The sequence below is a fragment of the Acomys russatus genome, chromosome 4, assembly GCF_903995435.1.
Source record: "Acomys russatus chromosome 4, mAcoRus1.1, whole genome shotgun sequence".
Lineage (NCBI taxonomy): Eukaryota > Metazoa > Chordata > Mammalia > Rodentia > Muridae > Acomys > Acomys russatus.
In genome coordinates, this window is record NC_067140.1 from 2,634,611 (window position 1) to 2,662,504 (window position 27,894).

A 27,894-nucleotide genomic window follows, 5' to 3' on the forward strand; every position below is an offset into this window, starting at 1 on the left:
GGTCCTTGTCCTCACCTCAGGGTTCCCTTGCGTGGCCGCTAGCCACCTGCCCTGGCCACGCCCCCTGACCTTCACTTTCCTCCCTCCCCTCCCCTGCCCAGGATTGGGTTTCCAGGCGTTGGTCCCATCCCCTGCGCCCCATTCCTTGTGTCAGCCTTGGTCTTACTCTGTGAAACACTAGCCCTGTGCCCTCCCCGCTATCGGAGGGATGGGGAGGAGGAACGCATGGATGAGGGGATGGAATACATGCTCAGTAAACCAGCGTCTCCAGAACGTAAAATCCCCCGCGATTGGCTTTTTGAAGTTTACTAGTTATTTTAAACTATTACCGAAAAACACACACACACACACACACACATATTTTTAACTGTCTCACACTTGGGAGAATTTTTTCTGTCTTTCTTTCTTTCTTTCTTTCTTTCTTTCTTTCTTTCTTTCTTTCTTTCTTTTTTTTAAACTTAGGTTTGGAATTAATCCCAAGGCACCAAAAGGAAACAGAGCCATTTTAGGGCACAAGCCATAACCAATATCGAAGTGTCTCCCTAGGGACTGTGGTTTGGTATGCTGTGTAACCTTTACTTTAATTCTTTCAGTGGAAATGAGTATTGATCAAAGTTGACCTAAGTTTTTAATTCTGTGGCTGACTTAATGTTCATCTCCATTTTGGCTCAGTGGTTCCTTTTACCAAAATTTAGGGTGGGGAAAAAAAGCTAGTTATATGGTGGCAGTTTGAGATGACATATGAAAGCAATAATTTGTACTCTAAAGGCCAAAGTGATATGACATCTCTCCTCATTTTTTACTTCAAAATAGTCTTATGGTGTCATCAGTGGTGCAGGTTGTAGAAATACCCATTCATGTCCTGTCTCTTATGTTAAGTGAATATTCTATCAGCCTTACTCTAAAATATTAAAATTCAGCGGTGGTTTCTTTTCTGAGTTCTGATTATTTTTCTGTAGTTTCTCTTCTCTTTTCATTTTATAGTTCTTTGATATTCTGTTGTATTAACTTCAACATTAATATATTTGAAGCCAGGCATGGGGTATATCTGTATAATCCTAGCACTTGGAAGCAGAAGCAGGAAGTTCAGCATATCCAGACCTATAAGCCAGAACCTATCTCCAGTTATAATAATAATTAACAGTAAATAATATTTAGCATCCTAAAGAGAAAAATGAAGTTACACACCTGAATATAAATCAGTGATCCAAAATCAAAAAATTCTTAATTCTTAGAAAACAGATAACCTGTTTCTTCGTTTTGTATACTTCTTTCTATTGTTTCTTTCCTGTCTATTCCCTCCCCCCATGTACTTATTTTACTGTATGTATGTACTATATTAATAAGGTAAATTATATTCTTTGTAGAAAACCTTCCATCATTAATTAGTATACTTTTTGTTTGTTTTCTGAGACAGGGTTTCTCTGTGTAGCCTTGGCTGTCCTGGACACACTTTGTAGACCAGGCTGCCTCAAACTCAGCAATCCATCAGCCTCTGCCTCCCCAGTGCTGGGATTACAGGAATGCGCCACCACGCCCGGCTCTAGAATACATTTAAACTAGGTGTGGTTCACAAGTTTCTAGACAGAGTTTTGTCCCTAGTTTTAATATGCTAAATAACATTATCTTTTGTAATGAGAAAATTAATAACATTGTATTGGGAGATAATTGGAGTATTATTCTGTAGAACTAATGGCAAATTTTTATTGAAGTAAAAGAATGCCAAAAAAAAAAAAAAAAAAGGTTTTCTTATCAAATTTAAGACATCTGTTTTGTGTTCTCTCTAGTTCATTAAACACAACTAAGGAATACAGGCAGCATGTTCTACACTGAAGTGCTCATGAGCAAACGGGGGCCATTGGCCAAAATTTGGCTCGCAGCTCACTGGGAGAAGAAACTCACAAAGGCTCATGTGTTTGAGTGTAATCTAGAGATAACCATTCAAAAAATTATTTCACCTAAGGTATGTTACTCATTAAAATGATTATTTGTATTAACCATGCAACTGTAGAAGAACTAAAATACTTTTTCTCAAGATAGCTTTGCTTCTCAAATTAGACAGTCTTGCTTCTCGCTTCTCAAAAATGAAGCATGGCAAAAAAAAAAAAAAAAAAAAAAAAAAGAAGCATGGCTTTGCCAACCATGCAAAACTGAAGGTAAGTTATTTTATACAGTGATGTAAAAAGTGGTTACTCTAAAAAAAAAAAAAAAAAAGTGGTTACTTTAATAAAAATATATTTGCTTTTCAAGGAAAAATTATGATATCTTTAATTTTCAAAGAACAGGATTTACAGACCTAGTCTTTATTATTCTAATGTCTCAAAAATTATTCAAAGGTGAAAATTGCGCTCCGAACTTCAGGACACCTTCTTTTGGGAGTTGTTCGAATCTATCATAGGAAGGCAAAATATCTTCTGGCAGATTGCAGTGAAGCATTTCTTAAGATGAAGATGACATTTCGCCCAGGTATACACACAGTGGTAATTTGTGTCACTGTTGATTCCTTTTGCCAATTTTGTATTGGGTGGTCTCTTTTAATTGTTAGCATACTGTCACTCCATGTGTATATAATGGATATAAATTTATTCGATTGAATCTTAAGAGTCCATAAAAATAATTATTTTTCTTTCTCATATTCTTTTCCTGTATTTGTAGGCAATAGTTATACTTTTCCTAAACTTGTTATGTTTTATGTATTAATATAAAAAATATACTTAAAATCATCACAGTTGTATAAGAAACCAATACACTTATTTTTAGTAGGTCACTTAGTTTGCCATACCTGTTTTTGACTTAATGAGAACCAAATGTACATATAGAACAAAATGTAAATATAGAATTCTTGAGACTCTTAAATTATGTGGTAATTATGAAGTATTATCCGAATTCCTAAACATTTTGCAGTGCTAGATATTTATCTGTGTTGTAAATATAATGCTAAATTTTTAATTATACAATATCTGTTCTACTTTTAAGACATGCATCATTTTCTACTTTTATCATATTTGTTAAGTAAAGGTATTTGCTCCATCATTAGTCTTCAAGCTCCCTAAAGGAAGTGGCTTTATCGTATACATTTTTATAATCTCTTAGAATACATGTGTTCGTGTCCATCCCTTCAGCATTTCCCATTCCTCTGTCAACATTTGTGGGCTCCGACTGAGATCTCTCTCTTTTTTTAAAAAAATTTTTTCTCACTTAAAATAATTTTAAACTCTTTAGGTAGATTTATATGTTTACTGACTATGTTTTTTTGTTGTTGTTCATTTATTATTTATGTATCCTACACATATTTATTGAGTCTCATGCTTCATGCTTAACACGTTAGGCTGTGGAATACAAAGACAAGCAAGGTAAATAGTTCTTTTTCAGTCAGATGAGAAAATCAGATAATGGGAATGCTTTAAAAGCTTATACTGCAGTAATTACAGATTGTGGACACGCTGAAATTAAAGGCATGAGCTACTGCACCTGTTAATGATCATGCTCTAAAAGAAACTAAACCAAGATCTACAACGGAAAATAATAGAGTTCATTTTATAGGATAGTTGGGGAAAACCTTTGTGAGGGAATAGAAGCTAAATTCACACTTGAAAAATGAGAAGTACTCAGATACCTGAGTAGTGCCCAAGGGAATGGCGGTACAGGCAAGCAAAACTACAAGTACAAATATCTTGTGGTGAAAAAATACTTCACCTTTTTGGAGAACGAAAAGCTAGTATGCATGTGGAGGTAACGACTGAGGAGAGTGTCCGTAGGTGACGTGTGGTAAGCGTGTAGGTGACGTGTGGTAAGCGTGTAGGTGACGTGTGGTAAGCGTGTAGGGCTACAGACGCTCCAGTCAGAAACCTGAGCTTTCCTGTAGTGGGGAAGTTACTTTACTCATGCTCAAGTCTTCAAGCATGAGAAGCAGCTGATCTGTTGTTAGTCTGGCTGATTCATTTAAAAAAAAAAAAAAAAAGGCTGCTGAGGGGCAGGAGTGGATATAGGGAAGCCATGCGAGATGATAAAGATTTAATTGGAAGTTTAATGGTTCATAAAGGATCACGATTAATGTATTCTTTTTCATTATTTTCAGGACTAGTTGACCTCCCAAAAGAGAATTTTGAAGCAGCTTATAATACTATCACATTACCAGAAGAATTTCATGATTTCGATGTCTGTTATATGAAGTAAATCATTTTATTTTCTTTATGTTTTACTGTTTTCATATTAAGATTTGTGAGGACAACTTCAATTAGAAAACAACTGCACAAATACAAATGACAAAGGCTTACATTGCAGTGGGAGATTCCAAAGTACAAAAACAAAAATGTCTCATTTATTGAATGTTGTTTGTAATATAACAGCATATCTGTTCATCCAGTAAAAACTTATTAAATAAGTGCGTTTCCTATACCAAGTACTATTCCAGGCATTGAGGCTAGAAATGGATAAAACAGTTCCTGGCCTAATGGATCTTACATTTTAGTTGGTATAGACTGACAATAACAAGTAAATGTGCAATATGAAGATGAGTAAATATTAAAAACAAATAGCAGGGTTGTCAGGAAAAGATTTTCTGATAAAGTAAGAACACAAGCCTGGAGGAGCTAAGGGAACGAACTATACAGTGACATAGGAGAATGTTCTAGTGGAAATACCCAGTGAAGGAAAAACTCTCCGAGGGAATGGCACAATAAGGCAGATGAAAACACAAGAAGTGAGCGGAAAGGCTGTAAGACAGGGTACACTGGACGTGTTTAGGATCATCACGAAAACAAGTGAGACGAAGTGGAGGGAAAGAAGGGCTGAGTAGTAAAAAACTGAGGTCAGAGAAGGAGCAGGAGATGTAGGTGACGTGGGGTTTGTAGGCTACAGTAAGGCTTTTATTTTGCTGGGCGAGGAAGCACAGGAGTTTTGAATAGAGAGTAGAGGCGTGGCCGTATCTCACTTGGTCTCACCGCCTTTCCTCTGGCTAATTCACTATAATGGGGGAGGGGGAATAGGAACCTGTGAGTTTATTGTAGTAAGTCCATATGAACTAATACCAGATCAATATTCAGACTTTATTAAGATGGTAGTACTCAAACTAATGGATACGTGTGGAAGGCAGAGTAAACATGATATGTTAATGAATTAAATGTGGCCCTAAAGAAGTGAGTCAAGAATGACTGTTCGATTTGGGGCATAAAATGGAGCTACCATTTACTGAAACCAAGATAACTAAAAGATGAAGGTTGAGGAAGGAGGGAGAAGGAAGTAAATTAGGCTTTTGAACAACATAATTTGGGTCTGAATTCTGTGTATATTTCTCTAATTTTACATGCTGAAACCTAACCCCCATGGTGATGGAATAAATTATGGGAGCTTTTGAGTGTGATGAGGTTTTAAAAGCTGAGAGCCCTCCTTAATGGGGTCAGTGGCAGTATGAAAGAGTCCGAGGAAGCTTTCTTGCACTTTGACTATCTAAGGCTACATCAGGATACATTGTCTATAGACCCATACTAGATACTAAATCCATAGTGCCTTGATCTTGGACTTTGCAAATGACAGAACAGGGTGCAGTGGATTTCTGTTTATAAATTGCCTGTTTCTTGTCATAGCATTGACAAAGGAAGACTAAAGTCAAGATACCATAAATTCTGAGGCTTTGCTTCCTCGTTCAGAGAGTCTTTCTACAGCCTCTCATGGTATAAAGATCAAGCTGGTAGTGTGGGCCCTCACAAACTCTGCTCATGAAAGCAGAGGCCTCATGACCCGGTTACCTCCTAAAAGCCTCATGTCCTAATAGCATAACCCGGGGAAGTAGATTTCAGAATTTGGACCTGGAGGGAGCACAGACATTCGAGCCATAGCAAGAGTGACCATCTGTTCAAATGCACAAGTAAGATAGTGACTGAGAGCCACCACTGGATTTATTACCCTGAAAATTACTTGTATATACGTGTGTCCAGAAGTTCATGCTCGCAACTCTACTGTTGATAAAATAAAAATCTTTTTTTTGTTATAAGCTGATTTTAAGGTTGTTTTCAATATTTTGTAAAACCATGGCTCATGTGTTTCCTAAATATGTTTCTCTATAGTGATATTAATATTTCAGAGCCCGTTGCTCCACACCAGAGTAGACCTGAGGAGATCACACTTAGAGAAGAATATAGCAATGCTCTGCCTCTCCATGCCGGGAGCTTTGGTGAGAATATTTGAGAGACCAAAATTATAAGACATCATCAGTTATATTTGCATTTTGTATGAATACAGTGATAGTAGATATAGGATGGATATATTCATGTACACATATGGTCTCCAATTTTTTCCTCTTTACTGGTCTAGAGCTAATATTCTCTTATGGTGTATTCATTTTATCATTATATAAACATTTTTAAAATTGTAATCAGGTGCTTTCATAGACAAGAACAGTACTAAAATGTAAAGATGTAAGTTCTGGGGCTGATGTGCTGGCACATGCCTGTAACCCCAGATATGGCTTCATAGTAAGACCCTGTCTCCCTTCTCCTTTTCCTCCACCACAAGAAAGAAAAGTAGTTTCTGTCCTCAAAGAATAGATGTCCATATTAACAGTTGGCATAGTTGATGTGTATGTGTATGCTGCATTTCCTTCACATATATTTTCTCCAGGGTATGATGATTATCAGTTATAAAATAACAGATTTAAATCACCTTGAGAGTGAGGAAGAAGAAATGCTACTGCACTAAATAATGTACAGCTTGGTTATAAAACATGAAATGAGTTTTGAAATGTTAAAATATGTTTGCATAAAGCATATGATTTTTTGAGTTGTTTTGGTTTGGATGGGTTTTTTGTTGTTATTTGTTTGTTTGTTTTTCAAGATGGAGTTTCTCTGTGTGGCCCTAGCTTTCCTGGAACTCACTTTGTAGACCAGGCTGGCCTCATACTCACAGAGCTGCCTGCCTTTCCTTTTGAGTGCTGGGATGCCTGACTAGACATATGTATTTTAAAATGAGATGTTACAGTGTAATCCATCTATTATTTCTGGCTTTTGTTTCTTGTTATATTTACGTACTTTCTGTATTTGTCTACAAAGCTCATGAGAGTGCTGTGTTTATCTTTGAAATTCTTACAGTGTTCAAAACAAAGACGGTATGAAAGGATGACCTATGCTTGTTTTGCGCCCAGGGTGTGGAGTCATGCAAGTAATGCTTGACCTGCGTCTCTGACCTCCATTTCTTTTCTTTTTTCTTCTTCTTTTTTTTTTTTTTTTTAAATTTATTTATTATGTATACAGTGTTGTCTGCTTGTAGGCCAGAAGAGGGCACCAGATCTCTTAGATGTTTGTGAGCCACCATGTGGTTGCTGGGAACTGAACTCAGGACCTTTGGAAGAGCAGGCAGTGCTCTTAACCACTGAGCCATCTCTCCAGCCCCCGACCTCTGTTTCTTAATCCTCATTTTCCTTCTGCAGAGCTTGCTGCCTGTCGGTGTATTTCTTAATCTGTGGAAAAGGACAGCTTTCATAAATTTTGTCAATTTCCAGTCTGTTTTGTATTTCATTTTTATGTAAGCCAAGTAAATTATTAGATTTGAAGATGAATCATTAGAAAAATTAAAAATCAAAATTCAAGCCTAGTCAATGTATACAAATGTATTTGTAACATATATAAAATTATTCTGCTGATTTGCTATAAAACCTTTTTTAACTTGCTGTTTATTCTTGGCAAGCCTGGTACTTGGGTATGTATCCCACAGTAGCCTCCAGTTTGCAGCAATACTCTTTCGTCAGCCTCCCAAGTACTACAGGGGTTACAGGAGTGCATGCTGTTATATTTCTTCAGACATGAAACTTTAGGATTATTTTAACTACACTTTTTTTCAGCTTCATAGTAGTGCTGATTGGTTTTTGTTGTGCTTGTTTTGTTTTGTTTTTCTTGAGACAGGCTTTCTCTATATAACAGTCCAGGCTCTCCTGAAACTCACTTCGTAGACCAAGCTGGATTTGAACTTACAGAAATCCACCTGCCTCTGCCTCCTGAGTTCTGAGATTAAGGGCGTGCACCACCATGCCCACCCACTGACTGATATTTTTTTTTAAAAAACATCTGAACTGTCTCCCATATTTTCTTTCTACTTTCTTAACTGCAGTATTATTATATATATACTGCCCTCCTGAGGGTCATGTTTCATTTTTCCCATACTTTACACATTTCTGCAGGAGTAATCGTCTTTAAGTTCTTGCTCACCTATCATTCCTCAGCTCCGCTCCTTGGGCTCCTGTGACTGTATCACACCGCTGAAATTTCCCTGCCTCTCCTCAGAGTCCTCTGCCAGTGCACCAGTTCTATATCCGTTTTGCTTCCACATAGGCATTTTTCTCCACCGAAGCATATGTCTTACCATCTAATACAACTTAGTTGTTCACAGTTCTGTATCTTAAATAACTCAAAAAACTGGAGGTTTGAATCTGGACTTTTTCTATCAGTTTGCTGTGAATATCCAGCAGATGACCTAACTGAGCCTCATGCCCTGTCTGTAAAGCTGAGATCCTGATAGCAAAATCACGTGTTATTTTCTTTATTCTTGCCTTTTTCCTTCCCACCCATATGTGATTTCCCCCTCAAACCTTAAGAAATGTTTCATAGTAATCTGTTCTGTCATAGATTATAATATAAAATTGAAAGGCAGAGCATAGATAGATAGATAGATAGATAGATAGATAGATGGATGGATGGAAATAGTCTCACTATTTAACCCACTCCTATCTGTTACTCAGACTGGCTTGTTGCACCTCCTGAGTGCTGGAATTATAGATGTGTGGCACAATAACCAGTTTACCCTCAGACTCTTGAAATACCCATCACTCAGAATTTAGTGTCTGTTCCTAAGTGTTATTCTATGATTGAACAAGGCTGGTTTTCCTTTTAGCAAAGCGTTGCACTTGAATGATATAAGCATGTTCTTAGCTCTTTCTCAAAAAGTCATTAAGTCCGTTTAGCAGATTTTTAGTCCAGTGTGATGTAGGTTTATAGAAAAATGTTCAAATACTTCATGATTTTCTTTAATAATTAACATGGGTTATTGAAAGGGAGAGAAGGCCAACCTCAGAGCATGGTTCAGAGTCATGGACGTAATGATTTTTAGGTTTAGAGCTTGGAAAGAACATGCCAGGGCTAACTTTGGGTCCACTGTGACTGTCCGCATAACCTGATGGTCGGGCTTCAGGTCTTTCAGTGATGACTTCTTATTTGTACAATGAAAATTATGGCTTCTGTTACATAATATAATTAGGTAATGTTAATGTTAGCTGACTGGGTGTGTTGTTTTTACTGTTCTATCTCCAGCTCCTAGTATAGTCTATAAATATTTACTGAATAAATACTATAAACCTATTCTTTAATATTTTAACATACCTTTCTTTTTTGTTTTTTGAGGCAAGGCTTCTCTCTGTAGCCTTAGGCAGATTTTCCAAATTCTTCTTAGGCTTAAACTGTTCAAGTAGTTGTCTATATGAAAAGATATAAAATAATCTGTGATCAAACAGAATGTTACCTACATAATGTATGGAGAATCAGTTTGCTCCCACAGCATTTTGACCATAGAGACATGATTAAACTATATGACTATAAACCCTACTTTGTGTTTTGGTATTGGTTTCCTGTTGTATTGGGAGAGTGTTGAACTTGAAATCTTGTCTGTGTTGACTAACTGGGTGTTTTCTATTGAGTACTTCAATAATTTTAAAGCTTTATTTTCCTCTTAGATTAGGGTGAATTATCCTAGATGATATCTCATCTGTTATGTTTCCGTGACTAGATTGGCACTAATGATATGCATTTACATAGGGGATGAACCTGAGCTCCTCAGAAGACATGGCTCCTTTGAAGACAACATATTAATGAACTCCAGTGGCCTTGCAGTTGAACATAGCTCTGGAAGCCTCACTGAGGAGAAATCTTTCCTCTTTGACAATGGAGATGGATTTGGGGATGAAGGAACTGCAGGAGAAATGATTGGTATGATTTCTGGTTGTAAAAATTAAATATTTTAACTAAATCAAGTAATGTATCTGTTCCATCAAATGGAATTTACAGATATATATCTGCTTAGGTCAACCTATTTTTCACATATGCTTTCAAAGTCTAGTATTTTTAGGCTATGCCTAAGTTAATACTCATTTGTTTAAAAGTGTTTCTATAGAAGCCATTAGCTCCTGCCCATTTTTATTTGTATCCTTGAATTTTGGAAAGGAAAAGTGAGATTAGTATTCTCTTCACAAATATACTAGATCATATGCTGGTAGCATTGTCTTCTTTAATACAAATTGTAGAATATGTATTCTTCAAGGTTATTATAGCATTTTATATTTAAATTACAATATTAGTATAAAATATACTATTTGGAGAGACACTTAGAAAAAAAGTATATATTTAAAGATTTTTTTTTTAGTTATATGAAATACATTTAAAGATTTTTTTTCAGTTTGCATTAAAAGTCTAGTTTTCAGCCAGGCATAGCAGCTCATACCTATAATCTTAGCCATTGGGACATTGAGGCAGATGAATCATGAGTTTAAGCCAGCCTAGACTATATAAAGAGTTCTAGGCCAGTTCACTACATAATGAAACTCTGTCTCAAAAGAAAGAAAAAAAAAAAAAAAAAAAAGAACAGGGTTTAGAGAGAGAAAAGAAGGATAGGAGAAAGAAAGAAGTGTGCTTAGCCCTTGTATAAATCAGGACTTCTTAAACTTTTTCCACTCATAACCCGCTTTTGCCCAAGAAATTCTTATGTGGTCCTGGGTATATAGGTATATTAACAAATGTATACAAAGGGTTGTAGATATGGCTCCGTGGTTAAGAGCACTGGTTGCTCTTCCAGAGATCCTGGGTTCAGTTCCCAACACCCACATTAAAGTTCACAACTGTCTGTCCCTCCACATCTAGGGAATCCAAAGCCCTCTTCTGCCTTCCATGGACACTGCATGCATGTAGTGCAAGACATGTATACAATTAAGCACTCATACACATATAATAAAAAATACATTTTAGAAATCAAAAGGTCTATACAAACCAAGTATTAACTGAATATAAGTTGAAGAATATTCTAAAGCAATTATTTGGTATACTATATCATTTTACCTTTTTTTTTTTTTTTTTTTTCTTTTTCAAGACAAGGTCTCTCTGTGTAGTCTTGGCTGTCCTGGACTCACTTTGTAGACCAGGCTGGCCTCGAACTCACAGTGATCCACCTGCCTCTGCCTCCCGAGTGCTGGGATTAGAGGCGTGAGCCACCACGCCCGGCTGATTTTACCATTTATTAAAATAAATATACATAAAATGTATACTGCGATGATATTCTTACTTTTACATTAAAGAACTAAATCACTAAAACTTTTATTATACTACAGGATGTAGAATATTTTCAGTATTTCAGAGTTGATCAATATTTCCTTTTTTAGATGTATTTATTTATTTACATATATGAGTGCTCTGTCTTCATACACACAAGAAGAAGGCATCAGATCACATTATAGATGGCTGTGAGCCACCATGTGGTTGCTGGGACTTGAACTCAGGACCTCTGGAAGAGCAGACAGTGCTCTTTAACCTCTGAGCCATCTCTCCAGCCCAAGTTAATCAGTATTTTGTTTTTGAATTTGTAATGCTGAGAACACTTATTTGCATACATAGTTATGCAAGATGATAGAGGTATGTTTAGTTATCTAAAAATTCTGGTTTGCAAGGAGTAGTGGTAGGAAAATATTAAATGTCTTCATTTACTATAATTAAGTCTGTGTTTCTGTTAGAACAGAAAATATTGTAGATATAGTAAATAACAATGAGATTCATAAAACACAGTAATCTTTAATCTGTGCCAAGGAATTTCAGGCAGTGTTTGTGGATTGTAGGGCATGTGATAGCACACACGGTGAAAAGCACACGTTGTGTCTTCAGAACCAAGGCCACACTAAAGTGGCTACATGAAGCATAGGTGAGCACTGCCGGAAATACATTTGATTTTTTTTTTTTTTTTTTTTACAACCTTGGGAGTACATTTAATTATAAAGAATCAATCACATCTTTTTTTGACCAACAAATCACAGCAATCCTAAGTGCATATACACCAAATAACAATGTTGTAAAAATTCATAAGGGAAATCTAGTAGGATTTAAAAGAGAAATAAAGCTAGCAATTTTAACTAAATATTTCAACATATTTCTCTGGTAATGGACAGAAATACACAAAACATGTGTGTAATGAATATTTTTATAATGCTATCAGCTATTTTTATTTTTATTTTCAACATTTGTATTTAATCACTTTACAGCCTGATCCCAGCCCCTTCCCTCTTCTCCTCCCAGCCCCACCCTCCTTCCATTCTCTCCTCTCCTTCTTAAGAGAAGGGGAGGTTTCCCCGTTGCCAAAATTTTCACAACACCCCAAGCCCTTCTAATCCAGGTATGTGACACCATATAGAGAGAAAACAAATAGTTTAGGAAGCTGCAGTATAATGTCTGTGTGAACTAATGCTAGTGAATGTTTGTAAATAAAGAGCATTTGTTTATGTTTTTAAAGACAATCTATTGCAAGATGAGAGCACCTTTCTAGAAGACATATGTTTGAACAAAGAAATTTCCCTGCCTCCTGAGCTTCCCAGTAGTATAGTAGGTATGCTGAAGTCTTTTGCACAGAAAATACGTAGATGCCGATGTTCAAAGTAAGTCTCGTCACTTTTGAGTTTTAGCAGCACAACAATGAAGAACATTCTCCTTCAGATTTTTTTTTTTTTTTTTTACCTAAAACTAGACAATGTAGCAGCAAGTTGGGTTTCTGAAAAAGCAGTTAACCAGGATCGGCTTTCATAGATCATATTTATTCTTTCCAAGCAGTGTGTTTTCAAATCCTAAAAAATAATGTATGTTATATGGGAATAAAACTTATCACATTGGATAGCTTGGCCATTGACATACAGTTTGAGAGAAATTATCCATTTTCAAGTGAGCATATTTTTCTCTACTTGAAATTCTTACCAAAATGCCTCAGATGAGTTGAGGTCTTTAAGACTGATAATTTTTCCTTTAAAGTCTGGTTAATCTCATTTTTGTTTTTCTCAATGTTTGGTGTTACATTTGCTTTCTAGCAAAACATTCAAAATTAAAATTCTAAAAAGGGTTGGGCAATCAGAACTTAGCTATTCTTTATTATGAGTCAATTAATGGTTCAACTGAACATAAATACTTTAGTTGTCATAGAAATTTATACTGGTAATTTTTTGTTTGTTTTCACTGTTGCTGTAACATAGCCCAGCCTGAGATGTCTCATGTCCAAAAGGGGCTGGTGCTACTTGATGCACTCAAATGTGTGAGTCCCAGACCATTTATTACTTAACCTCTTTGCCTCTGTTAAAACTCATGATTCTAAGAATTTATGTAGCACCCCAGCTAGCAGTATGTCCTCGATTATTTTTATTTTATATCTCGTATTGTCTTCTAATGTGTAACATAGTCACATGTTTTTGTTCGTATGGTACTTTTATTAGTCGAACCAGGTAACTCAGATGACCAATATCTACCTGAAGATGACAAAATAAATGAAACAACATTACTATCAAATGAAGAGGAAGGATTTACTCTTGGCCCAGTTGATGGTTTAGGTAAGAGATTTCATGTTTTTATTTTTATCTTTGGTACCCTGCTAACTTTATTGTTTTGAGATATGCAAACAGTCAATACAATGTTATAGAAGGCTGGTAGCATGGTAGTAGCACTGGGCAGTAATTAGAAGAGTATGAAAGAAATCTTAGACAGTCCTTCTATCGCATTCAGTCCTGTTCTAATCATATGTCCAGTTTGGGAAAGGTAGAAATGCAAAAATAGTTCAATTCGCTGGGCAGTGGTGGCTTATGCCTTTTTAATCCCAGCACTCGGGAGGCAGAGACAGGCAGATCTCTGTGAGTTCGAGGCCAGCCTGGTCTACAGAGAGATTCCAGGACAGCCAGACACACAGAGAGAAAACATTTTCAGCTTTACTAAAGAAAAGCGTGACTTCTGCCTTCTTTGTGCTATGGAATTAGCTACCTACTTTGAATTCATATGTGCATTTCACTGTGGGGGGTGAAATACATACTGAAGATACACATTAATATTTTGACCCATTATCCTTTTACACACTTTAAAAAGAAAAGAAAAGTCCAGATTCTTTAACTGCCCTCTCCCTGTTTGCCCTGTTTTTTAGTTGCTTACTTAACAATGAACAGTCGCTCTTAAGCACCTTCCAACTTGATAACTTGATAACTTGACAACTTGATAACTTGACTGCTCAGATACTCCAGATTTGCAAAAAACCTTGCAATGCATATTTTCAAAGAACAGAAGGTTTTTCTTCCCAGTGTAACCCTGCAGGTTATTTGTAATAGACTTTTAAGATATGTGGTAGCCTAGAATATCATTGTACAAAATTTTCTAAGTCCATTTATGCCTGCTTCTCTCTAGACATTGCTGGTGGTAGAAGGAAAAGGAAAAAGAGGAGATTGCTCGTAGACCCGGTCAAGGAGATTAGCAGCAAGATGATGCACAAGCAGCTTACTTCCTTTGTGGACACTCTGATGGTCCTGGACCTTGCACCTCCCACACAAAGGCTGATGATGTGGAAGAAGAAAGGAGGAGTGGATACACTTCTGTCAACTGCTACCCAGGATTTGATTCACGATGAGTTGAAAATGGTTATTGTTTCCATCTTTTTACATAAATATGACGTTTGTTTGTTTATAAGTAAATTTGTCTACATTTACAACATAATTGGATATGTAGGAAAAAGAAACCTTTATTTTAAAATTTTGTTTAAAAACTGTGGCGCATGCCTTTAATTCCAGCACTCGGGAGGTAGAGGCAGGTGGATCGCTGTGAGTTCGAGGCCTACCTGGTTTTCTACAAAGTGAGTCTAGGACAGCCAAGGCTACACAGAGAGACCCTGTCTCAAAAAAAAAAAAAAAAAAAAAAAAAAAAAAAAAAAGAGGGGCGGGGCTGGAAAGATGGCTCAGAGGTTAAGAGCACTGACTGCTCTTCCAGAGATCCTGAGTTCATTTCCCAGCAACCACACGGTGGCTCACAGCCATCTATAATGTGATCTGATACCCTCTTCTGGCCTGCAAGTGTACATGCAAGGAGAGCACTGTATACATTAAAAAAAAAAAAAAAAAAGTCACAAATCATGTTACCTTTAAAAAAAAAAAAAACCTGTGTATGGCTTTTACTTTTTGTTCCCCCTCCCCCACTCCCTTACCTCCCCCCTGAGGTAGTCTCACTATGTGGTCTGGCTGTCCTGAAACTCATTATGTAGACCAGGCTGGCCTCATATTTACAGAGATCCACCGGCCTCTGCCTCCGAAGTGCTGGGATTAAAGGTGTATTCCATTAAATCCAGCTTGAAAAAATATGTATGAATGGCTCTTACTTTTTAGCATATCTGATTGTGCTTTATTGAATTGCTTTACTAATATATAATCAAAATAAATGTGTTTTTACAGTTGTTTGCAAAATGTCTCCTGTCCACTGACTTTAAACTTGTGAAACTGATACAGAAGGAAGTAAGAAAGCAAAACTTTCCAGGTGAGACTTCCTAGTTGTGTTTATGTCAAGGGGAATGCTGCATAAGCAAAAATTGAATTTTACATTTCAGGGTAAAACCTAAATTTCAAATCTATATTTTCAAATATAATCTTTATCTGTAGTAGAATATTTTAAGTTAAGATATTACCTTAGTATAGCAGTCTTCTGCTTTTCATATTAATTTCTGGCCCAAGACTTCACTGAAAAGATAAAATATAGGACAGTCCTAATGACACAGGACTGTAATTGCACCTACTAGCATAGAAGGATTGCCAATTCAAGGCTTGCCTGGGTTACAGAGCAGGTTTAGAGCCAGCCTGGCCAACCCAGTGAGACTGTATTTCAAACTGAAGCACACTAAACGGGGGCTGGCTATGTAGCTCAGTGATAGATAACTTGCCTGGAATGTGTGAGGTCCTAGGTTTAATCCCCAGTATCCTCTCCACACATATACAAAAGATGAAACATATATCCTGTGTGGATCATTTTTCTCTCTCTTACTCATCTACTCCAAAGGCAGGATTCATAAACTCTTAGAAAAGAAAGTCTTCGTGTATGGCAGAATAATATTTCATTTTACAACAACGTAAAATTCAGTGATAAGACCAGTACTTAAGTAATACAACCTACCCTGAGACAGATATCACCATCTTCCTAGAATAAAGTTCACAGAATGCTAATAATCACTCATTAATGTTGTGACAATTATAAAGCAATAAAACCAACTTGTGTTGGTTGCCCAGTGACCATTTCTTAAGACATTAAAATTTACACACTAGTAGAGCACGTGGAGCTTAAACTATGCCTGTTCTCCTGTGAGTGAATGTGTGAGAGTGAGTGAGTGAGTAAGGAAGGATGATTGGAGGATGGCGGGGAGTGGAAATGATAAAAGAAGCAGAGGAGGAGAAATTTGTAAATATATAAATCATGTGAGACTCGGGGGAGTGTAAGAAAGGTGTATACTCTTTATTGAAGTTCTTGGGTTCCAAGTTACTAGTCCAGAAGTTTTCTTTTTGAATAGGCATATGCCAGCTCAAGTTTGAAATGCACTTTGGTAACATTTTCTTTACTTCCTTGATAATTAAGAACCCTCAGTGATGGAAGACCCAAATTCCCACAGAGAAGTGAACCAATCCAAAGCTTGGAAGGATGTGGTTGATGACTCTGTGGGTAGCTTTCAGGAGGACATCAACATGAATATTAACTCTGAGGTAAGTTGCCCAGAGAGAATCACTGAAACGTTTTTGTGCAACTCCAGTGAAGTGATATGGAGAGACTGATACATCTTCTTATTTGTATCATTCATGTTTCATCTCATTTTGTTCAACAGTTACTCTGGTAAGTGTCATTGCTACAAGATAAAACACAATTTTAATCTGCCAGATAGTAGCCCTCTAAAGTTTAGGATGGTGGATCACAAGATAAGGTAGTTTCATACTGAAATATATTATGTGACATAATAAATGAGTGGCTTGCTTGAATCTGGTTGTATATTGAGAATCTTAATAAGCTCTACATTGCATGAGTTTCAGGGTTCCTTAGAACTCCAGCCAGATGCTTGTGTGTTCTTTCTCACCCATCGTTTCCCTCTAAGAACAATGTTTTAAACTTCCCAACTATCTTGGGACGTTTACTTTGAAAGACTATCTAGTCATATCAGGACTGAGAACATCCTGTGGGTGAGTGGTGGTGGTGGTGGTGGGGAACAGGGAGGGAGGGTAGGACCCGGAGGAGAGGAGGGAAGGGGCTTTGACGGGATGTAAAGTGAATAATTAATAAAATGAAATAAAGACTATCTAAAGGTCTATGACCAAAACAAAATAGTTTTGTCACTCTGAAAAAAACAGAAAAACAAAAATTTTCTTTGGAAACAGTTTTTATTTGAAAAGCTTAACTATCTGAGAACATAGGAAAAATATTTTCTTTAAAATATTTTCTCTGCCAGGTGTGGAGGCACAAGCCTGTGATCCCAGCACTCAGGAGGCAGAAGCTAGTGAATCTCTGAGTTTGAGGCCAGCCTGGTCTACAGAGTCCCGGAATAGCCAGGGCTACACAGAAAAACCCTGTTTCAGAAACATAAAATATTTTATTTGTTAAGTAAATATTATAGTCTTACTGATAAAAATAAACCAATGCTTTACAGGTCTGTTCATCATCATTGTCATTTTTTTTTTCTGGCAAAGAAAGGCTTATTATTAGGGGTGAGAAAACACACACACACACACACACACACACACACACACACACACACACACACACACACACACACACACAAAGTGTCTGCAGCTTTTGGCAGGACCCTGAGCTTTGGCAGGCACTCTCCCAGGAAGCTCATGGCCCATGGAGCACAAAACCGGAAGTGCACACTCCGGGGCAGAAAAGGGTGCAGCACAGAGTCAGAGAAGCTCAGGGCTCCGGAACCCAAGCCAGGTGGTAACAAAGGCCTGGCCTGGGCAAATTGGTGGCTAGATTGGAGCTCCAAAACCAAGGTAGGCAGTCAGGATGGTTGCCGGCAGCCATCTGCACTGACACCTGACAGGCTGGTGAGTAGCAGAAGCTTGCAGCAGCCAGCAAGCCACAGGGGTCCAGTGATGAGCTCTTTGGGAAGAAGGGCAGCCCATCCTTCCCCAGAACAAATGATGAGTCTTAGCTAGCTGTGGTGAAATAGATAGTGCTGCCTCGATTATTTTGTGTGAAACAGTGACTTACAAACCTTGGGCAGTGGGAGAGGTTTTGAGGGTGAATGTGTTTGATTCACTGGGGCCAGTGATGCCAGGGATACTTCCTTTACATGAAACAACACAGCCCTATCGTAAGAGGGGCAAAGCAGTACTTAATTATCCTATGGGGGAGGGGAGACTCCAGGTGGGGTTAAAGGTCATTGGTTGAAAGCCAAGACATCTCATTAGCATATGGTGGGTGTTTCCAAGAATTCCCAAGCGGTTGCTTAACAGGTTTCTTTTTTCTTTTTTTAAAATGTATTCAGATTACAACTCAATTGCTATCCCATCACTTGTATCCTCCCGCTTTCACCCTATTCCCCTACCGTAGGTCTATGACTGAGGGGGACCTCCTTCCCCACTTTATGGTCGCAGGCTATGAAGTCTCATCTTGGTAGCCTGCTTATTTCTTTGAATGCCACTAGGCCTCCCCACCAAGGGGAGGTGCTCAAATATGGAGCACCAGAGTTCATGTCAAAGTCAGCCGCTCTCCACAAAACTGTGGAGAATGTCCTGTGCATTGGGTAGATCAGAGTAGGGGTTCGATGTTTACTATTGTCCTTGGTTAGTGCAATAGTTTTGTTTTGTTTTGTTTTGTTTGCTTAACAAGTTTCTTATCAGGAAAGGGTTGAGTTTGTAATCTCTCTGATGGCTTCTGTGAGGGCTTCCCCAGATCAGGCAGAGAGGGGCCCCAGCTGAGAAAGAGAGGCCTTCATCTTATACCGAGCTCAGAGGCTATCCAGAAATGCCTGGCTTGGACCTTAGCAGCGGGTCCCACAGTGAGGCACAGTTAAAGGCTCCCTGCAGACGAGGGAAGGGGGACTTGGGAAGCAGAAGCCCTTTTCATTGTATTTTGATAAACACTTGGAATTGAGAGTTAACCCACATTGAAACTGGATGCCCTGGGAGGACAGATTGAGAATACATCGACACAGAACATGTTTTCCTAAATATTTGATAATATACTGTATACTGATACAGTGAGTTGCCATGCTGTCTGCCTTTTGGGGGCTTGGGTATTTCTTAGAATGCAGCTACTGAAATTCTTATCAGGAAAACTTGTTTAATTTATTATTTGGGGAAGGAAAATACCAGTGCAGTTAGCAGCTACTAATTTACAAAATAGATTTTTCTCCACGTGCTGCACCAGTTCTTTTGACTCTTACTATTCCATGCCCAGATCTTCAGTTCTATTCTTACTTTGTTTCCAGAATGATGAAGAAATCGGAAATATAGTAAAGTATGGGGAGTATATACATAGTGAGGTTGGAGGGACAGAAAAATGTTGATCCTGATCAATCATTTTAAAATCTCATAAAACAGAATTTTTGTGTACAGTGATTATAAATTTAGAATTATCTAAAATGTAGAGTTTCATAGATACTGAAAAGAGAAATAAGGCGCTCTCTCTGTGTGTGTGTGTGTGTGTGTGTGTGTGTGTGTGTGTGTGTGTGTGTGTACTAAAAACATAAAGAGCAATGCCTCCTAGTCACGAAAATATTTAAAGCTGAAGTGAAAAAAGTGAGGAAAGTATATTAGAAAATGCTCCTGACTTACATGGGTCAGAGCTGGGGAGCAGAGCTTAGTGACAAGCTAAGGATAGGAAGGGGTCAGTGCCTTGTGGAGAGAGGAGGAGAGGATGGAGATCAGAACACTGCTGGCCTCTCTTTTTCCTTCTGTTGTTTTTGCGCCTCTTCCGGAGGATCAGTGTTTGTTTGTTTGTTTGTTTGTTTCTTGTTTGAGTGCCACAGCCCTCACTCTCACCTACTCTGCTTGCCATTCGGGGTTCTTCCCTGCTGCAGAAGCCTGGTGCCTGGTGCTGGCCTGAGTGACCGCTAAACAAAATACTTCAAAGGAAAGCGATCTCAGGAGCCCATCAGTAGAGGCTCTAACATGGAGCTGCAGTGGAGAGAGGGAGTAGTGTGCAGAGTGCTTCATGGGTGGGCTATATGGAAAAAGAATATTTAAGTTAGGAACTGATTATCTGAGGCTTTTCATAAGAATAAATTTGCAAATGTAATTAGTATGCTTGAGAAATTATTTATGTCAATAAATCCTTTAATAAAATCGAGTTGTTCACATTAACAGAATTACCTGTAATTTCTGAATTTTCCTTAGCAGGATATTTTTGAAACCATTTCTCTAGCTGGTGAGAGACTATCTTCAACGAATACTTCGTTGGTCCAAGAAAACGGTACAACTGAATTGGTAAATATATTTGTAGTCTTTGGTGGAGTTTTTTCATATGTAATTATTTTTAGGTTTAACATAATTTTGGTAATTTAATACATACACAGAGTGTACATGGTGATCATATTTACTTTCCATTATTCTAGCATATCCCCACCCTGTTCCAGGAAACCTTAATTAAGCTCAGTGAATTTTAAAAATAGGACATGGAAGTAGAAGGAGGGAGAAAGGATTATTCTTAAAAGTTGCCTTCCTAGGCTGGACGCGGTGGCACACGCCTTTAATCCCAGCACTCGGGAGGCAGAGGCAGGCGGATCGCTGTGAGGTCGAGGCCAGCCAGGGCTACACAGAGAAACCCTGTCTCGGGGGGGAAAAAGTTGTCTTCCTAAATGCCGCTGTCTTATTTACCTGAGATTAGCTTGCAGAACTCCTCTATGTTTATTTCTAAGTTTATAATTTAAATTTTCTGGCCTTGGTGGCCCATACCAGACAGGAGAATCATGAGTTTTAAGCATGGACTACATAGTCTTGGCCTCTCGGGTTCAGATAGCAGCTGAGATGTTTGTGAATTGTTTGGTGAGCTATGAAGAATTCCCATGGCTTTTTCTCATCCTTAAAGTATTTTGAAACTTTAGGTAATTTTAAAGCAAGTATGCAATTTTTATGCTTATCAGAGGTGAGGTCATGTTTCAGGTGTTCAGAATTGGTGTTTTAAATCATTCTTGTCTTTGGAAATTATATTAGGATAAAGCCTAAGGTATTTAAAGTTTAACTTTTTACTAAATAATGTGAGCATGTCTTTCTCAACATTGTTGGCACAAGACAACTGTATAAAAGTTTTTAAAATCAGAAAATGAAAATGGTCTGTTCAAAGCACCATATTGTGATAGCATATCCAGGAATCCGACTCACTGACTCCCCATGCATTACTACCTGGTTTCTTTCTTTTTAAAGATACATGCATACACATAAAAAATAAATATTTTTTAATATTTAAAAGGTTTTATATGTATGAGTGTTTTGCCTGTATGAAAGTACACCACATACGTTCTTAATGCCCTGAGGGGCCAGAGGAGGGTGTTGGGTCCCATGGAACTACAGTTACAGGTGGCTGTGAGCCATCTATGGGTGCTGGGAACTGAACCCAGGCTTTCTGAAAGAGCAGCCAGTGCCATCTCCCCAGCCCCTCAGTTAGTTACTTCTTTGAACCTTATTCCAGAGTAGTGAAGGCATTTTTCAGTGTGCTTGTTTTGTTTTTCAAGATAGGGTTTCTCTGTGTAGCCTTGACTATCCTGGACTCCTTTGTAGACCAGGCTGGCCTTGGACTCAAAAAGATCTGCCTGCCTCTGCCTCCCGAGTGCTGGGATTACAGACATGCACCACTTCGCCTAGCTTTACCGAAGGCATTTTTAACTCAAAGAAATTTTATCAGAAGTTGTTAGTATATACTATCAAACTACCTATTAAGTCCTGGCATTAATTTTTTTAGATTTATTTTTTATTTATGTGCATGTGTGTTTGCCTACATGAGTTTATGTGCACCATGTACATAGAGGTGACTGAAGAGGCCATTGGGTCCCCAGGAATAGGGGTTACAGATAGTTGTCAGCAAGCACTTTTAACTGCTGTGCCGTCTCTGTGGCCTCTTAATCTGTTTCCTTGTTTTGTCTGCTGTTGCATGCTATGGCCAGAGGTGGCCTAGGACAACTGATGAAATGGCTCAGAACTGTCACTTCCCATCCACAGCCCTTTGCTCTGTTTTTCCTTGTTGGTTCTGTTACTGTTGTTTTTATCAGACAGATCAATACCTTTCCTGAGCTGAGATTCCATTCTCAGCTCATAAGGTGTTAGTTTCTACATTCAATTAAGTTTGCTTAAATGAAATATTTATTTATTATTCAAACAGGAGTCATCAGGCAGCAAAGAAAATACTGAGGCAGAGAAATGGAATCAAAGATTATTTCAGACATTAAATGAATTACGGGTAAGATAGTATTTTATTTATCTATGTGTGTGTAGACAGGTGTGGTGTATGTGCACATGTGTATGTGTGTTCTAGTATGGGGACACATACATGTGTGGGTTCTTGTGTAGTGGAGGCCAGAAATTGATATCAAGGAGCTTTCTCAGTCATTCTCCACTTCATTTCCCGAGGCAAAGCCTCTCACTGACACCGGAGTTTGCTGATTCCAGCCAGTCTACCGAGTACCTTTGCCCTGGCGGTCCCTTACCTCTGACTCCTGACCCACCTAGCATTTCTGTGTGGTGCAGCAGATCTAAACCCCAGTCCTTACATGTGCACAGCAAGCACTTTACCCCCGAACTATTTCCCTAGCCCTTGATTTGTAGTCGAAAAAAATAAATAGTATGTTAATTTGATCATCTAGATATTTATGAAAACAAAATATTTTTATGTTTTTGTTGAAGACAAAAAAAAAAAAAAAAAAAGTCCACTGACCTGAAATGGTTTTCAGTGATATACTTAGGACTAAATATAGAAGAAAAAGTTAATTAAAGGATGACTATCAGTTTCTGGTTTGAAGATTATGTAAAAAATCAGTTTTCACTGAAGTTTCATGATGTGATTACAGTTATTTTCATATAAATCTTATGGTTGTGCTATTTGGTTTATTATCTCTTTTTGAAAAAATTCTTTATATGTATGGGTGTTTGGCCTGCATGTGTGTCTGCGGCGTGTGCATGAAGTGCTTGCAAAGGCCACAAGACATCGGCTGGAGTTGCAGGTGGTGGTAACCTTCCATGTGGGTCTGGGAATGAGCTGGGTCCTCGGCAAGAGCGGCCAAGCGGCTCTCTCGCCCTGTATTACATCATCATACGTCCTTAATGTTTATGTAACTCTTCAGAATTACTCTCCCAAGTGCTTTGGCAATGTAATCCAAAACCTCTTATTATGTGCCATGGGCCCGTTAGCTCCCTACTTCCCCTCAGAAAGAATCCTTTTGCATCTCATCACATTCTTGATCTTAATCATATTAGTTACTCTTCCGTCTCCTTCGCAGCTGTTGTCTTGAGACATTTCTTTCTCATGTACAGGAGAAATTCCTTGTCTCCTTTTAGTTTCCCTGTCTGTGCTTTGATTTTTTTTTTTTTTTAATCTTAAACCGTTAGTCAGTATAATCCACATAATTTCTCAAGATAAATGGTATATAGGAGATAACAACCTTGCAAACAAAGCCTGAAAATTTGTTTATTTTTAACTTGAGCTTGATTGATTGTCTCTATATGACTTGTAAATACTTTATCTGATAAAGTTTTATACCATATCTAGGGTTCTTGTGTTATTATGGAAGTCAGGCACTGTCCTGTTTTAAGATCATTTTGGTGATTTTTACTTTCTCTCCGGAAGCTGTTAGTTTTTTGTTTGTTTGCTTGTTTGTTTTTTGTCCCGAATGCTCTGATATTTTATGATGATGCACTCTGGAGGGTTTTTGTTTCTTTGGCGTTTTTTGGTTTTTGTTTTCAAGTTTATCATATTGTTCTGTATTGGGCATATAATCACTACATATTCTAGGACTTTTTAAAATTTAGACTGCCTCTTGCTGGAGAGATAGCTCAGTGGGTGCTCTTGAAGAGGACCCACGCTTGATTCCCAGGATCCACATGGTGGCTTACAACTATATGTACTCCAACTCCAGGGAATATGGGCCCCTCTTGTGGCCTTCACAGGCACCAGACACACGGTGCACAGCATGCATGTAGGAAAAACCCAAACACATAAAATATTTTTTTTTAATTTATTTATTTATTTATTTATTTATTTTTGGTTTTTCGAGACAGAGAGTTTCTCTGTGTAGCCTTGGCTGTCCTTGACTCACTTTGTAGACCAGGCTGGCCTCGAACTCATAGCGATCCACCTGCCTCTGCCTCCCGAGTGCTGGGATTAAAGGCGTGCGCCACCACGCCCGGCTATAAAATATTTTTAATTAGACTTCCTTCTTGTTGCTTGTTTGTTTTCTTTTCCTGGGGAATTTATACATCAGATGATTCTACATATTTACTCCTTTGTATAAAAAACTTTAATCTCTATATTCTTTCTTTTTTTTTTTTTTATAGTCTCTAACAACAGCCTCAACTTTGTATTTCAGTTTTTAATAAAATTTGATTTTTGTTTTCTGGGAGTTTTGTTATTGTTTTGGTTTAGTTTTTAAAGTTATTTATTATTTTGGTTCATATAATCCTAATCTTTATTTAGTTTTTGGAAACCTTTATTGAGGTATGGTTAATAAGTAGTAAACTATGCATATTAAAATATTATTCACTATACTTAGTTTACTGTATTAAATGCATTTGGAATGATTTTTACATATGAATAACTGTCATCACACTCAAAATAATGAACATATGTAAAACACCCCAAAATGTCCTTGTAGTCACTTTATTCTCTCTTGCCTCATCTTTCCCATAGTATAAGACCCACCCCCTTCCCCAGGCAACCACTAATATGCTTTGTTTGCTGTCATCTAATCACTTTTTGTGTTCACAGTGAAAAAAACTTTAACTTCAAATTTTATAGCTTTTTTTTTTTTTTTTGCCCTTTGTATTCTCTTTCTATAATAAACCTTTTCTATTATTATTAGCTTCTTAACGTTTGAGATTATCCTCAAATATCTAGTGATAGCCCTGCCTCGGGTGGGTTGGACCCTCCCACATCAGTCATTGATCAAGAAAACGCCCCACAGGCATACCCGCAGGTCAGTCTGATGAAAGCTGCCTCCGGGTGTTCCCTCTTCCCAGGTTCACAAAAAGCAGCACAGAGTTAGGTCATTTTACCGTACATTGTGGAGCACCACTTAGTCTGTTTGTGGTTTGACACCTTTCCCCTAGTCAGTGTCCCTATCCCAAGTACAAAGCCTCAATAGTTACTATTTGCAAAATGAAACCTTCCTGCCCCCTGCTGTGTCTGGAGTGGTCTCGGCCTCTGTGGAGCTGTGGCATCAGTACTGTCTGATTTCTCCAGTTCTGCTTTTAATCTCACCCCAGTCCCTAACCATTGAGCTCTAACGACTCCGGTTCCCCAGTTTTCCAGGGTCTGCACCCCAGATTGGCTTGCTCTCTGCTGAACTTCTCATTGATACTTACTGTCTTAGGGTTTTATTGCTGTGAAGAGACACCATGACCAAGGCAGCTCTTACAAAGGAAAACATTTCATTGAGGCTGGCTTACAGTTTCAGAGGTTTAGTCCATTATCGTCATGGCGGGAAGCATGGCAGCGTGCAGGCAGACACGGTGCTGGAGAAGGAGCTGAGAGTTCTACATCTTAATCTGCAGGCAGCAAGGAGACTGTGTCCCACACTGTGCGTAGCGTGAGGGTATATGGTTTATATTTATATACGCCCTCAAAGCCCACCTCCGCAGTGACACACTTCTTCCAACAAGGCCACACCTACTCCCACAGGGCCACGCCTCCTAGGAGGGCCACTCTCTATAGCCAGGCATTCAGCCACATGACTCTGTGGGGGCCATTTCTGTCAAACAACTATGTTTCCACTTTCTTCATCTTTCTCTTTTTCTCATTGTTTATTTGTGTTCAACGTTTAAAAGTTTCTGAAGGGAACAGATATAAACACACACGTTCAGTGTCGTATACCTGGCACCTTAGGGGTTTCTTGTTTTGTTATTTGGTTGTTGTTGTTTTTTAAATTCTTGATACCAAAAGGCTGTCATGGGAGGAAAAGGTCACACAATCCACACCAGGCTCTCAAGGGAGGAAATAAATGAAGGCTGGATATGCCATTTCTGAAAGTTTACTAATGCTGGACAGTGCCTGTAGTTGAGATAAAGCATAATAAAGTATTTTCCCTATTAATTTATCAAGTACTCTATATGCTATTGACATTCCTAAACTTGCCTTACAACCAACCAGCCAAGGAGTGTGATAGGAGTAAGGATACTGGCAATTATTTTGTCCAGTATTTCTGGGTAAATAAAAACTATATTTTTGTAGGAATGCAATTCCAAATCCTAGTCTTCATTAAAGGTGTTGTCTTCCTCCACAACTTAATACTGTATTGATCTTTTTACTTCTAGTAGGTATGCAGACCCCATGTGATGAGGTGATGTTGACATTGCTCCATTCTCCTGCCACTGAAGCCTACCAGTTCACTTCCACATTGACTTCAGAGTTTATTCACAGGCCCCTCTGATGCCTTTAAGGAGAAGACACACAATGGGCTAATTATTCATTGTATGTGAAACCTCACAAAGTCCTATGGGTTTTTCCTCTTAATGTCACTTTAAAAACTAACATTTCTATCACACATAAATTTGTATAAAACTTAGTAGTTTTCTATGCGTTTTCTCAGTAAGGCAGGTTTGCTCTCAGCGATCTGTGTTTTTAAGAGCTTATTACAGTCATTCTGTTTCTCTTTTTAAGGATATCAGTTACTTGTCAAAAATTGAAGTGTTGTTTATTATGCATCCACAGACTGCTGTACTTCTACTATTTTTTCTTTTCTAATTATTTTCCCAGGAATCCAACAAGATGGGAATGCAGTCATTTAGTCTGATGGAGCTATGCAGAAACAGCAACCGAAAACAGGCAGCTGCCAAATTTTATACCTTTCTTATGCTGAAAAAACATCGGGTTATTGAGCTGAGCCAGAGTGCTCCCTATGCAGACATTATAGCTACAGTGGGACCAGTGTTCCATAAGATGTAAACTAAGTCCACAGCACGCAGGTTTGTACTGTCACCGGCACTTGTACATAGACTGTTCGCTTTGATGCAGAAGCCATCAGGAAGCGGCTGATGGTCTGACCCATTTCCTAGCAGGTGGCCTTCCATTTTCTGTCTGGAGGTCAGAGCAAACACAGCCTGAATTGGAAACCTGTGGGGGGACAGTTAAGTAATTTTTTTTAACTTAGCTGATGTGAATATATGATACTTACCGTTGCCCTGATCTGAATGTTGCATTTAGTATGTGTTTAGGATATGTTATAAAACACAGTTTACCTCCAGGAAACATTCAAGGGTGTTTTAAAAGCACTGTTTTATGTTTGATTGTTAAAGCTTGTAGGGCTAATGAATAGTTGATATTTTCTTATGTGTAGATATTAATTTATTTGATTTTTCTATCATTCATAGTGCCTAATTCCCTGGGCTTTAATCTAATATCTTAGTTAAAGATTTATAAAACTTGTTTTAAATTATCTTAGCGACTTTTATTGTTAGCATTAATGTCTTAGCAAAACCAAATCTGCTTATGTGTAAAACAAAACAAAACAACAAGAACAAAACCTGAAAGATACTTGTTTTATCTGCAGGTTCAGTCTTAATAAAGACCACTGAGACAGAGGTTCTTTTACCTTATGTGTATTGAGCATTTTTGGCAGTAAAATCATTTTTCCTTAGTTAATGTTTGAATCAAAAGTTTTCATATGCTTTATGAGCTGTAAAGTACACTG

The 27,894-nt window shown here is 38.0% G+C and overlaps 2 protein-coding genes across 2 annotated transcripts in view; both read left to right on the plus strand.

The window, feature by feature from the left end:
* Snph (syntaphilin) overlaps positions 1 to 27,894 on the plus strand; it is a 714,025-nt gene that overhangs the window by 634,465 nt on the left and 51,666 nt on the right. The gene's annotated exons all lie outside the window — the stretch shown is intronic.
* Positions 1,743 to 27,680, plus strand: Rad21l1 (RAD21 cohesin complex component like 1). The gene is made up of 13 exons (XM_051143536.1): positions 1,743 to 1,963; positions 2,337 to 2,466; positions 4,079 to 4,172; positions 6,066 to 6,172; positions 9,798 to 9,968; positions 12,529 to 12,621; positions 13,493 to 13,606; positions 14,445 to 14,674; positions 15,479 to 15,560; positions 16,647 to 16,771; positions 20,399 to 20,488; positions 22,377 to 22,454; positions 26,961 to 27,680. Exons 1-13 carry the CDS (start codon positions 1,820 to 1,822, stop codon positions 27,147 to 27,149), a joined length of 1,647 nt encoding a protein of 548 aa, XP_050999493.1. The 5' UTR covers positions 1,743 to 1,819; the 3' UTR covers positions 27,150 to 27,680.